At 38.4% G+C, this 16,251-nt stretch overlaps 1 protein-coding gene across 1 annotated transcript; it reads right to left on the bottom strand.

The window, feature by feature from the left end:
- Positions 1-1,260: 1,260 nt before the first annotated feature.
- LOC127489059 (vomeronasal type-2 receptor 116-like) lies at positions 1,261-11,807 on the bottom strand. Its single transcript, XM_070067594.2, has 6 exons — positions 11,692-11,807; positions 8,474-8,759; positions 7,300-8,106; positions 6,383-6,610; positions 5,913-6,036; positions 1,261-2,195 (listed from the first exon to the last, which is right to left on the bottom strand). The coding sequence occupies exons 1-6, from the start codon at positions 11,805-11,807 to the stop codon at positions 1,261-1,263; spliced, it is 2,496 nt and encodes an 831-aa protein (XP_069923695.2).
- Positions 11,808-16,251: the final 4,444 nt, after the last annotated feature.

Below are 16,251 nucleotides of genomic sequence, written 5' to 3'. Positions count from 1 at the left end.
TGGTATCAAAATGGATGGGTAGAACAATGGAACAGAGTGGAAACACCAGAAATCTACCCAAACATCTACAGCCAATTTATATTTCATCAAGGAGCTAAAACAAATTCCTGAAGAAAGGACAGTCCATTCAACAAATAGTGCTGGAAAAATGGATTACCCATGCAGAAGCATGAAGCAAGACCCCTACCTTATATCTTACACAAAAATCCACTCACTATGACAAGGCACTTTCAAATTATTAGAGGGCATCAAAGAAACCCTGCAAGATATAGGCACAGGTAAAGATTTCTTGGAATAGACCCCAGAGGTACAGGAAGTCAAAACTAATATTCACAATTAGATTACATCAAAAATCACTTTCATATGTCTGGTATTGGCAAAAGTAAATCAAAGCCAGATTGATAATAAATAGCAATGAACAGATGGAAAAGTAGTTTACAGAATCACTTCTACATATAATGAAAACTTGGTGTGTGATTATCACATCATTTTAAATTCATATGAAATGATATATAATTCAGCATTTTCTTGACAATGAATTACACATTGCAATGATTTAACATGTCTAAAGATTGTGCCAAAATATTTCAACTATATTAATAAGCTTATTTTAATTTAGACTCTAATGCATGAATAAAAACAGCAAAGAAACGTGTAACTCATTTTATTAAAATATGAATATGACAATGTCAATGAGTTGACATTGAAAATACAGGATTGAAAAGAAATGAAAAGTTTCAAGGGGAGCCTTTATCTGAGATTGGTTTTGTGCTTATGAACATAAAACCCAGACTAAGAAATTAGTTCACAGTATTATTTTGAAGAGAGAAGGAATGGGTCCAGCATGGGGGTATAGTGGCTATAAGTAGCACCTATAACCCCGACATCCCATGTTGATGCCAGTTCATGTTTTGTCCACTCACTTGCAACCCAGCTTTTTGTTAAGATCTAGAAAATGCTTTGGAAGATGGCCTAAGCCTTTCTGTCCCTGACAATCACTTGGAAACCTGAATTAATCTCCTTGCTTTGGCATGAACCAGCACTGGGCCACTACAGATATCTTCAGATGCCACTATCACATGGAAGGTTTCTCCCACTCACTATCTTCATTTTCTGTAAATTGGTCCTTCAGAACAAAAACATATTAAGATAAGTATAAACTGTTCATAAGGAGGGTACATTATGCAAGTGATTTTTTAATATCAGAATGCAAAATCAGTTTTATAATTTTAGATTCTGACCAATAAAAACTGAAAGAGCCTAAGAACTACTCCTGAGAACATCTGTTTCCTTAGAAATTATTCTATCCCTTAATCCTTTCAAAGCATTCTTCTCAGGTCTGAAGAGAATAATGTAGCACTTGGGGACAAAGATGCCACCCAGGAGCCCTGCACTGGAGCACAAGATGGAGAAGACCTCCACAGCCACCATGACCTTCCCCTTGGTGCTGTGGTAGACAGGCAAGAAGGTCACCCAGACACTGCAGAACACCAGCATGCTGAATGTCAGGAACTTGGCTTCATTGAAGGTGTCAGGCAGATTCCTGGCTAGGAAAGCCACAGTGAAGCTCAGCAGGGCCAAGGAGCCCAGGTAGCCCAGGACACAGTAGAAGGCAGTGACTGAGCCCTTGTTGCACACCAGGATGATGTGGCCATGCTCAGAGTGAGCATCTGTGTCAATAAAGGGAGGAGAAGTCCCAAGCCAGATGGCACAGAGAGCCAGTTGGATCAGGGAGCAGATGGGAATAATGGAGTTAGGTACCCCTGCTATCAGCCAGTGTCTCATCCTTCTCCCTGGGGCAGTGACCTTGAAGGCCAGAACCACAGTGATAGTTTTGGCTAGGATGGTGGAAACAGCCACGGTGAACACCACTCCAAATGTGGTCTGCTGGAGGACACAGGTGGTTGTGTTGGGATGACCAATAAACAGTAAGGAGCAGAGGAAGCAGAAGATGAGGGCAATGAGCAGGATATAGCTGAGACAACGATTGTTGGCCTTGACTATGGGAGTGTCTCGGTGCTTCACAAAGACCCCAAGAACCACAGCAGTGAGGACAGAGAAGCACAGAGCTGTGCAGACCAAGGTCATCCCCAGGGGATCTTCAAAAGACAGAAACGTCACTTTTTTGTGGAAGCACTGGTTTCGCTCTGTGCTGGCATACTGATGATCCAGACACTTCATGCACTGGTCCATATCTGGCAAGAAACGTACAATAACATCATCCTGAGTTCAGTTATTTCTGATTCACAAGGACCTTCTGGAATAACGGACATAGCTAGTTTAGGCAAATAGCCCTTACTTGATGTTGAAATAGCATATAAAATAACATTGAGGAAATTATTGGCCATTATTCATGCCCATCTTCCTCATGTTAGCCAAAGTTATTACTTCATCTCTCTAACTACCTTACATACTGATGAGTACATATTATTTTTCTCCTAACAAAGCCCTACAGGCTACTCTCTGAAACTACTCCTGGTGCTTTAAATCCTGCCTTTTTTGCCTGTATCATTTTAACACCACAAATTCATTCTTCATGGTTTCTCCACACTGGGAAGTGGTGATCAAGATTCCAGAGGTTTCCATGTATTATAAAGACTACTCTGACCTTTATGTATGGCACATGCTTGCTGCATCCTCACTTTCAACAAGAGCAAGCAGCACTCCTTGTTTTCTTAAGTTTTTATGTAGTGATTGCATTTTTTCATAATTTTTTTATTTTAAAGTTTTTATTCAACAAATGCATTTTTTTCATAGAACTTTAGAAATATTGTGTTTCTTTCCCCTAAACCCACCCTCCCATCCCAACTCTCATCCCACCTCCCTCACCCTCTCCCATCTCCTTCTTCATTATGTTACATTTTTATTTGATTTTATATACAGAGGACCAACTCCATATAACATATAGATTTCAATAGTTTGCATCCACACAGACACACTACATATAGAGTACAGTTTGAGAAAAAATTGTAGTCGATTCTCACAGTTCAACTCATTATGGATGGAGTTCCTAAATGGGGAATAAATGCACAGTGACTTCGTTGTTCCTTTAACAATTAACACTCGTACGTATGATATCAGTGATCACCCAAGGCTCTTGCCATGGGCTGCCAAGGCTATGGAAGTCCTCTGTAAACATAGACTCCATCAGCATTTGGACACTGCCATAAGCAAAGTGGATGATCTCTCCTCCCTCTTGAGAAGAGTATATCCTTCTTTGACGATCATTTCTTTCCACTGGGGTCTCACAGAGATCCTCCATGTAGGCTATTTTTTGGCCAGAGTCTTGGCTTTCCATGCCTGCAGTGAGCCCTTGTTTTATTGGTGTTATTCCCTCTGTACTCTCATTGCCTAATCAATGACCAAAGGGCCCCAGTCTTTATTTCTAATGAGAGTTTTTATTTATTTATAATTTAATGGAAATGCAGAGTTTCAGAAGGAGGCAGAGAAGTATGAGGGAGAGAGAGGGAGAGGGAGAGAGAGAAGGACAGGAGGGCAGGGAGAAAAAGAGAGGGAGAAAGGAAAAGAGTGAAAAAGAGAAAGAAAGACATCTTAAACCAGTGATTCACACCCCAAATGATGGCAATAAATGGAACTAGGCTGTCTTAAGGCAATAAATGGGAGCTTCTTCTGGGTCTCCTACATGGTGTGGACTCAGAAACTTGGGCTGTCTTCTATTGCTTTCCTAAGCATCAGCAGAGAGCTGCATTGGAAGTGAAGCAGCTGAGACTGGAACTGCTGCCCAACTGGGATGCTGGCATGCCAGTCAGAGGCTTCAACTACTATGATGTAGCACTGGCCCCAGGTTCCCACTCTTAGTGTCATGCACTGGGAGATTGACTTTGTGAATTTTGGGTGCACAGAAAGCACACAACGATCTCACTAAACCACATCTCTCTAAGGTAGCATCTGGATAGTCATTCTATGGGCAAGCACTGATTGAGAGATCACCCTTAGAAAACAGATGATCAAGCTCTAGAGAAACACAGAAGAGTTGTGCACTTGATACCTTCTGGATAAGATGCCACCCTTGAGCAGATTTCCATCAAGGAACACACTGGGATGCTGCCTGTAATCAAAGTCAATCTGGAGATCACCTTGAACCCTACTGGCATATTTCCACTTTGCTGCCTTTTGATTCTTGAACATGAATTTTATCTCCATCTCTGCCAGTATCCCCTTTCTTTTTCCATACATTTCTCCATCAATGTCAGTTGTCACAACTTGCAGATGTCTTCCAAAGTTTAGGTGGTCTTATTTTTGGATAGTTCATACTTTTGAGACATTACATGTGCTCATCTTTTAGAGCTTTGTTTTCCAGAATTGATAAGCAAAAATATCTCTTTTTGTATTTAATCTAGTATTCCAGCACTACTTAACTCAATTGCTGATTTTTGATTGTATTACATCATCCCAATATCAGTTGAAAATGATGCCATTTGAAATCTTCCTCTATAATAAGTTGAATGGCTTTCATTTTTATTATATGCACAAACAGACCAATGGCTAATTTCCTGCAGAAGTTGCATTCTTTATTCAACTTTGTATCCAATCTTCAGCCATAACTTCCATGTTTTTTAGCATTCTAAAATACACTTAAGGATTGAAAACTGATCCTCCTTTTTGGCATTTTGTGTTGTTTTGTTCTTTTTTTATAATTCTTAGATCACTTAAATTTATTAAATCTTTTTCTTCAGAAATGCTAATTCTTATTACTATTTTTCAAGGATTATAAACTGAATTACACTTTATGCAAGACATTGGGCATGATGTAACCTATTTAAAAATACTGTTGGGTTTACATTGTTTAAAATTTCTATGTGTGAATTTATTTCAACAACAGTGTCTTACAATTTCATTTTGCTGAAATATCTGGCAGTATTTGATCAAACAAGTTAAGATGTTCCTGTAGAAGAAACAGAATTTGTCCTATTCTGTACAGGAGTTGAGAAAGAGTTCCTTTCCTATGTGAACATTTGATAAAGGTGTTTATCACAATAAAAGTATTGGGAATTATTTTAATAACTATGAGGTTACTTGGATTTTTCAAATATTTCTCAAAGTTTTTATAATGTTTCTATCTGGAAATTTCTGAATTTCTTCTATATTCTTCAATCTATCACCATTAAATGATTCACATATTCTAGTATTAGTATCTTTTATATCTGTGCAGAGATCTCTTCAGCTCTCTTTGTGTAACATACAGACATTGTAATCTTGTTTTTAGTACTGTTCCAACTGGTTGAGGTTCATAAATTTTACTTGTTTTATGATCACCAACTGTAAGCTCTTCCAATTTTTATTTACTTCAGTTTCCTTATAATGTCCACATCCTATCTTCAAGGGCTTGTGTTGAATTTGCTGTCATTGACCTACCTTGATATGCATACTTTTTACCATGGAAGTCAGCCTGTATTCTTTCAAAATAAATTTTACTCATGAGTGTGTATGAGTGTAAGCATAGGAATGTTCCTGAAGATTTATATTTTGATATGCAATGATTTTGCTCAAAGGCTAAGGTTAGCTCGTTTATGATATCTGATGAGTATTATCCTCAGCATGATATACTGTATAATTTCTAATACAGTTTTTCAAATTACACACAGTTTGATGAGAGTTGTGCTTTCTCACTCCAAGCATGCTATACTTGAATTAGGTGAAAGCATTTTATCTATTCATGTACAAGGAACACAGACGTGAATTTACCTAAATGATTTTGCAAATACTACATGCAGTAAAGTATAGTGTGGAAACTTTTATCATTTTAAGGGTTATTACTGAATATAAGGTTTAACTTCTACCAGAAGGTGAAAAGAATCTTCTCAGCAGTCATACTCCTTTTCTTTCCATGGAGAAGAGGAATATTTTAAGAAACAGGTGTTAACTTCTCCATGAGGCTGGCTCTGACTTACCTGTCTGATTGGAAATCTCATTCTTAGGACAAGGTGTGCAATCAAAACAACAGGTAGGCTTTCCCTCCAGAGGGGTTTTCCTGAATCCAGGGCTACAACTCTCACTGCATACTGAGTGTGGAGTCTGAGAAAAATCAGATCTGTGTTGGTCAGAGATGGGACTATTGCTTATGTTCCATGTAGTGTTTTCAAGTCCTGCACAACCTGTTCACTTAAACTGTAAATACCTATTTCTGACACAATGATGGCATGCAAGTTTATTTTCTAAATAAATAGATTCAAAACATGTGGAGGAACAAGTGCGTGTACTGTCCAACCTCAGACACTAAAAACATAAGAAAGTATTTAGATTGGGAGGGGTGTAGTTTAATGTCTCTAAGTGTGTTTTTAATAAGCCAAGTGGCACAAATCCCCATATGAATTGTGGGTAACAATGTGCATTGTGAACCTTATGATCAGGTGCAACTTACCTCTGTAATTCCTGTGGCCCACTCTATCGAATTCTCAGAGAGAGACAACTTCTGGCTCTGTGAGGCATAAGGGGAAAACTGTCCTACTTTAACCTTACGTCCAACACCATAAGGAAAATTCCAAAAGTTGAGAATGTCATATTCAGCTTCCAAATTCCTCAATTGATTCAAATTCACTAGGTCACCCACAGGATTGGTAAATTGGAGGTTCTTGAGAAACGGGTGCAACTGAAAAAATACATTATATTCACATGAAGACTGCCCAAGCAATAACACATCAAACCCAGTTTAAAGAAAGCCTTTTGTTTGTAATCACAAATAAACAAAGGGAACTTTTTATGGCCACCCAATGAATTAAAACTAAAACATGATGAGAACTACATCAAAGTAAGTATGATTTCACTCATTTTCATCTAAAAACTAGGGCAATCAAAAAGATCTTACTGTGAGATTCTGATCATTTCCAACTGTGGAGTCCATGCTACTAACACTCACTTATTTTCTCAGTGTACCTAGGAAAACCATCTCTAGTACAGTTACCCGGATAAAAAATATGCAATTTAATGAGATGTCTTATGTACATTGTGGCTGAACATACTCAACAACATTTGACACTAAAAAGCAATATTTTTTTTTACTGTTGAGACGGAAAATGGAATGACACAGTCTAGGTATTCACAAGTCATAATTAAATTGACAGGATGGGAGAGTACTTTTTAAGACACAGCACTGAAGCTTATCCAAGTTACCTTCCCACTTGTCAATGGAACCCTGTGTCTTATGACAAATTACAAGCAGAGGCTCATATATATCTCGTGATTGGAGAAAGGATCCCAAGCTACTTGGTTTGAACACCAGCAGAAGCTGTTAAAGGGATCACTTCAGGAGTACATGTCATGCAATGGAAACCAAATTACCTGCCAGGGAGAAAATGCCACCTTTTCCCCCTTGTTCCCTGGTTGCATTTCTAACAATTGTAGAAGCATCTCATGTACGCTGTGGGCCACAGCATACACGGCATTATATATGTTGTAACTCCCATCACTCATGCTCATATCAAAATGATGCCATGTCAACGATTCCAAGGAGGTATTCAGTGGACAGTTTTTCAAGGTTTTGCAGGATGCCCCAGTAACTGAGCAATCAAAAACCAATGACCAGAATCTTAAGAGGTAAATGTCTTCTGGGTATTTGGAAGGGTTAACTGTCTGAAGAAAGTTTTTGAAACCAGAGATCTCACCATGGTGGTGTGAAAAAATGAGAGTCCCATGGAATGAGTGGAGCAGAATATGACGCTCATCGCTGGCAAAATCCCATTGTGAGGTGGTGACCCAGACTTTCCATGTCATTACACGTTCCCATGTTGGAAAGCTGATGCCTATGAGTGAATCAGTGTCACAGAAAAGAATCACCACATTTGCTGATGATTTTAGGATCTGGATATGAAACCTATTCTGGAGTGAAATACGAGACTCCTCAGTGACTGGGATCAATTCCACAAAGTCCACACAGATGCCATTCTTCTGCAGCTCTACTTTCAAATTGGACATAAACTGAATACCTTTTGGGAGGTCTGAGATGGCCAAACCCACCCAGGTCCAGCTGAAATGAAGCATCAAGGAGACTATGCCACGGGCCAGAGAAGTGTCTTTGGGGGCCATCTGATAGAGGGAAGAAAACTGACCACTGTCACTCAGAAGTGGTTCAAAAGACCCAATTGTCAGCTAAGGGAAAATGCAAGAAATATGTGTAAGTATATTGCCATAGTGTACTATCTTATTCCTGAAGAAATTAAGCAGATGATGGAAGCATCAGAAGATTTTAGAATATTTCATTTTTCTCATCCGCCTTGCATGAAAACATCCTAGTTCCTGAGACATTACATTCACAGATTAAGGAAAACATTTCTCATTTTCACTCGCCAACACTCAGCTTCTGATAATATGTGGCTAATCCACCTAATCTCTATACGCCTTCCCTTTTGATCACAAGCTGTGGCAAGTGTATTTGGTTCTGTCACTTAAATTTTTGGGTTTAAGTCAGGCACCTCAGGTGATGTGTTTTATCCCTCTCTTTCACTTACACACTCACCTGTGGAATTTTGTAGAGTTCCAGCAGTGTCCCTACTTGGACAGCAATTCTTGTTCCTGATATTACAGCTACAGACTTGCTCTGTTTCCTACACGTGTAATTAGGAACATCGTCTTCCAGTCCTGCAAGCCAGATGAAGGGATTCTTCAGCACCATCATGTCACTGTGCATGACATTATAGAGATCAAATCCCAAGGTCACGTTGGGTAAAAGCTGGGGGTTCTTGTTGATCTCCTCAATAGCAAAAACCAAGGCCAGAGCATACTGGTAGTTTTTGGACTGAAACCTGTATGAAATGCACAAGGATCTTTAAGGGAGAAGCCTCAAATCCAGATTATCATCAATTCTACTGTAATAACTGTAACAGATGGATTGGTCTTGGCCAAAGATTCATAGGTTCTAATGATTATCTGCACATTTGCTGAGGACAGCATGTGAAGAGTGTTGCATTTGCAGGACACATGTCCTCACCAGAACCATAGCTGCTACTCCCTTGATCTCAGTCTCCCAGCCTAAATGATTCTGAAAATAAGATCTGCTTTTACATTATAATGTCTTGGGCATGTTATCACATGGCTGTCCATGCAGCCAAAGAAAATGATCTTATTTTTAATATAAACCTATCAATTTAAATCATCTCTGGCAACAACTACATCTTCTAATTTTTTATATTTGATATCTAAATACTATAATATGCTCTGGAATGCCCTTTCGAATGTTTATGCACACCTAGAAAGAACATTCAAGTTTCAAAGAAAACTTGACAAGGAAAGGTGCATCTTTAGCACTGCCTCTACAAATACTCCTATATTCGGAAACTACAATGATGCTTCATCTTATCACATCATTATATGCTTCTTGAAATAGGAGTCCTATGATCATAAGGCTGCAGGTTGTAATGGGAAAAGAGAGTAACTCAACTGAAGGCTATGTGATCACATAGAAGGATGACGTCAAAGCACTGAGAATGGTAGATCTAAGTCTGGATATATCCTGGAAAATCTCTTCCCCAACAAACTCACCCATCAACCACCATCACAAGCCAGGAAAATGAAATCAGATTCAGAGCTTGAAAGAAGGAAATCAGTGAAAAGGGAGGAACACTTTAGAAAAGCCTGAAACACTCCCCAGTTGGATTTGTAATGCTTTACAATTAAGACATTCATGCATTTATTTTGAACACTAGGTATATATTAAAGTAAATCATTATCAGTGGTATAAGTATATACTCCAAACTGGCCTTATACACCCAATTTTCCCTACAGAACCAAACATAAATATCCTTCCATGCAAAGAACATGATGCATTTCTACTTTCCAGGTTCTGACATTTCACAAAGTGTGTAAATGAGGAGCCCCTTGTATGTATTTCAGATTTACTGTGTGTTGAGTCATTATGAATAGACTAGGTCATGGACACTGATATTAAGGGTCACTGTGTGCTCCAGAGGAAGTGACAGTCTTTCTTTTCTTGGTTCATGTTGCAACATAATATGTATGTATGCATGCATATTATATACATATTCTGCCTATATATTTACATATAGGTATCCATTACCATGTAAAGAGTTGCTCAATATCTATTGCTTTATATAAATCTCATTTCTATAAATATTTGTTATCCAAATATTTCACTCATACTTTGTATATAATGAAGAACTTTAAAAATCCTTGCTAAGAGTATCAAATAATATTCCATTTTTAGTTCATATTTCTCTGTTCCCCTCCTCATTGTTTACATTTCCATCAATTCCTTAACCTCTCATTTCTTATTCCCACTGGCATTGGTATAAAAGGTCTAAAAGATTTTTGGACACACTGGGCATTTTTGAGAGTTGCCTTTTCAATCTGTTTTATGTTGTGTTTCTTATCTCTAAGAACAGTTTATATATAATTATTGGGTATTCTAAAGTTGTTGAATCTTATATTATATTCCCAAATATCATTAACACAGGCATTTTCTCCTGGGTTTTCTAAGATTTGGTTATGATCTCCAGTTGGCAAGGTATACATCTTGGAGGAACCTGGGCTCTATTCATAAACTCTATTCCTACTACGGGAAATTTACACTCTTCTGGTCTCCATCATTTAGGGTACACGTAAATGATGTACTGCATGCATAACCATGGGGAATACCACTAATAATAATAAATAAATATTTCATAATTGGGATGTCATGTGCACTATCAAAATAGGCAAATTCATAAAAATCATGTGAAGTGAATGATATCATTATACCAAGCTGGTATCCATTAGATTTTTTTCTGGATAGAACTTAGGACAAATGCCTAAAATACTTGATCAGTTGTCTCACCTTTGTGGCACCAACTATAGTTCTAAATTCCATTGGCTTTAATGATACTGCAATGATATATGTCCTAATATCTACCTTCTATCAAAGATCTATGTATCATCAACCTACTTTTATAGCTTACAGTAGAAACCAATTAGAAATTAGCACCAAAATAAACAGATGTGAGGAAAACAATTTCACTGTCCTACAAGATACTATATTCTGGAGGCATGAAATATTCATATATAAATATATATGAAACATTTACATTTAGCTACAGGTAGACAGTATCTTAAAGATGGGCAGAAGCAGTATAATCCCTCTTCTGAAATGTATTTTTCCAGAAAAAGAATCAGGGGTGCATCCTGAATGTGTAGATTCCAACCATTACGGTTCTTATGGGTATATTCATTATTAACATACAATTATTATTATACTTGTGGCCTGAGGTTACTTTTACCTAGTAAAATCTTACTTTCTTGAATATCTTTTCTTCTTTTTGACTGTAGAAGAAATGAAGTGAGCTCATGGCCCCAAATCTAATATGTAGCAGAAAAGTTTGTGAGCACATGTGGAAGAGCTCATGTAACTCAGGGTTGTTCATTTCAGTGCATGGGTTCTGTAAGAACCTGCTACTGAGGCACAATAGGCCCCTGAGCTGATGAACAGGGACAGGGAAGGACAAGAAGATCCCAACCAGACTCTCCTTTCTCATATGATGAGATAACATTTTCCTGAGCAATTCAATGTGCGAGGCAGAAAGAAATATCTTCCACATGCTCCAAGTTAATTATCAGAACTTTTTAGGTGGGACAGAAATGGAAAGGGCAGGGACACACAACGCATGTGTCTATCCATCTGCAGACCCAATAGCAAGCATCTATTATGTAAATCAAGGAAAAATGATTATGGCAAAGAGAACTTACCGTTTGAATGTGACATATTTTTTGAAAATATTAATCATTCTGTCCACAAGGTATATGTAAATGGGGAAAAAAGCAGCGATCTCAATATCTCCATCCTTGTAATAACTCCGTTCCATCTGGAAAAAGCAGTTCGGATCATCATGACAAGTCACAAGGAGACACAGTTGCAAAAAGAGCAACAGAAAAATCAAAGGAAACATCTTCAAAGTCTATGAAAACCCTAGGACACAACCGTAGTGGAACTTGAAGGGTCATGCATGTGCATACAAATAGCATGTGTGTGTGTGTGTGTGTGTGTGTGTGTGATTCCTCGCATCAAGCCATTTTAATACTGCTCAATCTGATTTCTTTCTACCATCTGTCCATTCGTCCATGTGGGAATCTGGAAGCCTTTCTGCCCCAAGGCTCTGCAGCTCAGGGCTTCTGTCCTGATGAAAAACACAAGAAGGAAAACATGTTTGTGAATCAGCCTCTTCACCCCAGGTGCAAGTATTTCCTCCAAGTCCATGGGTACAAAGACTCAAGGGCATACCTCCTATTAGTTACATTTGGTCCATGGGCTTTGTCAATAAACCTCTCCATGAACTTTTGGCAATTATGTACCTGGATTGCATCAGAGGGCATGAAGAGAGGCATCAGGTGAGTTTCTCAGAACGTTTTCAGACCAGAAAACTCCAGTGTAACAGATGTCAAAGACCCAAAGAACAATAGGGCAGCCTCCAGACCCCATGTTCTGGGGAGCCACACATTGCCTTGATGCCACACAGACCCAAAGCAGATCCTGTTTACAAAGATACCCAATAGGCCTTCTGATTCTCAAGCACTGTGGAACCAGTAATCACCCTGAATTCAGGAGTTTCATTCTATATGTCAAATCATCACATCCTTACTTGTAAAATACGAAACCCTTCCACATTGCTGTTAACCATGGTAATCTCATGGTAAACTCTTTTCACACTAAAACCTTGGTTAATACTCTCATGAGAACTAGGGACTATTTGAGTACTTCTCACTTTTAACTATAAGGCAGACAATACTAGCTGGAAGTCATCACTTTATTCCCACCACGACAAACACCAAGGGCAGGATGATGCATACAGATACTTGTACTTCTTGAATGTAAGCGACTTTAAGGACTCATGTAGGACACCATCATGGCAGCTACATACCTTTAACACTTTGCAAAACCAAGAGACTGCACAACACAACTGAACAAAATGGATAGCATGTCTTGTAAGCAAAAATGATGATCAACACTGACTAATCATTTGTGCTTGCATATCAGTGTGAGGTATCACTAATGGGGTAAATCTAATGAGGAGGGAAACAAGAGAGCATGGAAGAGAACTCTGTTATTCCACTCAGAAGTTTCCTAAACTCAAACTGCTATCAATGAGTTCCCTAATATTTTAAGCAAAACACATTCTCCATTGCCTAGTCACTGCTCTGATGCCATTAGTGAGATTTTGAATACAGGCTCATGCAAATTGAGATGAAGTATAGGAACAAAACACACAAAATTCACTGACTTGCATAAAATTGAAAATATAATGTCTTGATGAGTTAGATTTATTACCAGTACAATGACATAACTTGTTGTCTATTCAGTTAAACAAGAAAAGTAAATCTAAATCAGAGAGCAAACATCTCCCATTCTCTCTAATGTGTAGAAACTAAAAGTAGAGTCAATCTGAATGCACAAGATTCACTGAACAAAGGTTGGGACTGGAAAGGATGAATTCCATGCAATGAGAAGGCTTCGAAAATGTATTGAAAATGTGTGTTATGAAACATTATGCATGAATTTTAAAAAAATTTGGCACCCAGATCTATTCATCATTTTTGGTTAACTATTTCTTTCATATTTATCACATATCTTCTACATTATTTTTTTCATAGAAAACTTTTATTTAACAAATGTAAATTTCAAAAGAACAGCTTTTGGATTACAGTGGTTCTTCCTCCCGTAACAACCCTCTCACCGGCATACCATCCATCTCTTAATCCCTCTCCCATCCCATTCTTCACTCAGATTCATTTTATTATCTTTATATACAGAAGATCAATTCTATACTAAGTAAAATTACAACAGTTTGCACCCACACAGACACACATAGTATCAAGTCCTGTTTGAAGATTAGTTTTACCGTTAATTCTCATAGATCAACACATTAAGGATAGAGGTCCTATGTAGGAGCAAGTGTACAGTAACACCTGTTATTGATTTATCAATTGACACCCTTATTTATGATGTCAGTAATCACCTGAGGCTTTCGTCATGAGCTGTCAAGACTATGGAAGCCTATTTTTTTTTTTACAAATAGAGTTAGACAGTGAGAGATAGAGAGAGGCAGAGAGAAATGTCTTCCTTCTGTTTGTTCATCCCCCAAATGGCTGCTGTGGCCAGAACTATGCCAATCTGAAGCCAGGAGCCAGGTGCTTCTTTCTGGTCTCCCATGGGGGTGCAGCCACCCAAGCACTTTTGGCCATCCTCCACTGCCTTCCTGGGCCAGAGCAGAGAGGTAGACTGGAAGAGGAGCAACCAGGACTAGAACCTGGTGCCCATGTTTGATGCCAGTGCCACAGCGGAGGATTAACTAAGTGAGCCATGGCACCAGCCCCTGGAAGCCCCTTGAGTTCACAAACTCCAACCTTATTTAGACAAGGCCATAATTAAACTGGAAGGTCCCTCCTCCCTTTAGAAAAAGGTACTTCCCTCTTTGATGGCTCATTCTTTCCGCTGGGATCTCACTCACAGAGATCTTTCATTTAGGCTTTTTTTATTTGGCTACAGTGTCATGGCTTTCCATGCCTCCATGCCTCTCATACGCATTTCAGCCAAATCCAAATGCCTAAAGGGCTGATTCTGAGGTCAAAGTTCTGTTTAGGGCATTTGTAATTCTATGAGTCTGCTGTGTATCCACCATCCTATGTTGTATTGTTCTCTCCTTTTTAAGTGTATCAATTATTATTAGCAGACACTGGTCTTATTTATGTGATCCCTTTGACACTTAATCCTATCTTGATGATGAATTATGAACTTAAACTGATCGCCTTAACTAGTAAGACGGTGTTTGTATCTGAGAACTTAATGGGATTTGGAGTCCCATGGTACATTTTTTTTTAATTTTTATTTAATGAATATAAATTTCCAAAGTACGATTTATGGATTACAATGGCTTCCCCCCATATCGTCTCTCCCACCCGCATCCCTCCCCTTTCCGACTACCTCTCCCCTTCCATTCACATCAAGATTCATGTTCGATTCCCTTTATATACAGAAGATCAGTTTAGCATATATTAAGTAAAGATTTCAACAGTTTGCTCCTACACAAACATAAAGTGAAAAATAATAGTGATTTTTTAACTGATGATGAAATCAGATCAGACCTATTGTCATGTTTAATCCCAGTGAGAGTCAAGTTGGGAATTGATAATTTCTTCTTTTTTTTTTTACAGAAGATCAGTTTAGTATACATTAAGTAAAGATTTCAACAGTTTGCACCCCCATAGAAACACAAAGCGAAATATACTGTTTGAGTACTCATAATAGCAATAAGTCTCAATGTACAGCACATTAAGGACAGAGATCCTACATGAGGAGTAAGTGCACAGTGACTCCTGTTGTTGACTTTACAAATTGACACTCCTGTTTATGGCATCAGTAATCTCCCTATGCACCAGTCATGAGTTTCCAAGGCTATGGAAGCCTTTTGAGTTCACTGACTCTTATCTTGTTTAGACAAGGTCATATTCAATGTGGAGGTTCTCTCCTCCCTTCAGAGAAAGGTACCTCCTTCTTTGATGACCTGTTCTTTCCACTGGGATCTCACTCACAGAGATCTTTCATTTAGGGTTGTTTCTTTTTTTTTTTTTTTTTCCAGAGTGTCTTGGCTTTCCATGCCTGAAATACTCTCATGGGCTTTTCAGCCAGATCTGAATGCCTTTAGGGCTGATTCTGAGACCAGAGTGCTATTTAGGACATCCACAATTCTATGAGTCTGCTGAGTATCTCGCTTCCCATGTTGGATCACTCTCCCCTTTATTTATTCCATCAGTTAGTATTAGCAGGTACTAGACTTGTTTATGTGCTCCCTTTGACTCTTAGTCCTTTCATTATAATCAATTGTGAACTGAAATTGATCACTTGGACTGGTGAGATGGCATTGGTACATGCCACCCTGATGGGATTAAATTGGAGTCCCCTGGTATGTTTCTAACTCTACCATTTAGGGCAAGTCAGCTTGAGCATGTCCCAAATTGTACATCTCTTCCCTCTCTTATTCCCACTCTTATGTTTAACAGGGATCACATTTCAGTTAATTTTTAACACTTAAGAATAACTGTGTATTAATTACAGAATTAAACCAGTCATATTAAGTAGAACAGACAAAAAAACTACTAAGAGGGATAATGTATTAAGTTGTTCATTAACAGTCAGGGCTATGCTGATCAAGTCACCATTTCTCATAGTGTCCATTTCACTTCAGGAGGTTTCCTTTTTGGTGTTCAGTCAGTTGTCACCGATCAGGGAGAACATATGGTATTTGTCCCTTTAGG

Source organism: Oryctolagus cuniculus, chromosome 16 (genome assembly GCF_051225735.1).
Source record: "Oryctolagus cuniculus isolate XC-2025 breed Fujian yellow rabbit chromosome 16, ASM5122573v1, whole genome shotgun sequence".
Lineage (NCBI taxonomy): Eukaryota > Metazoa > Chordata > Mammalia > Lagomorpha > Leporidae > Oryctolagus > Oryctolagus cuniculus.
Note: the sequence above shows the minus strand (reverse complement) of the source record. Positions and strands in the feature narration are given on the sequence as shown.

Excerpts from the sequence above, each read along its gene's own strand:
- LOC127489059 (XM_070067594.2), bottom strand. The coding sequence starts at position 11,807 with ATGGAACGGAGTTATTACAAGGATGGAGATATTGAGATCGCTGCTTTT. Across the intron at positions 8,107-8,473 it reads AACTCTACAAAATTCCACAG|CTGACAATTGGGTCTTTTGA; the intron begins GTGAGTGTGTAA and ends ATTTTCCCTTAG. Across the intron at positions 6,611-7,299 it reads TGGCATTTTCTCCCTGGCAG|TTGCACCCGTTTCTCAAGAA; the intron begins GTAATTTGGTTT and ends GTATTTTTTCAG.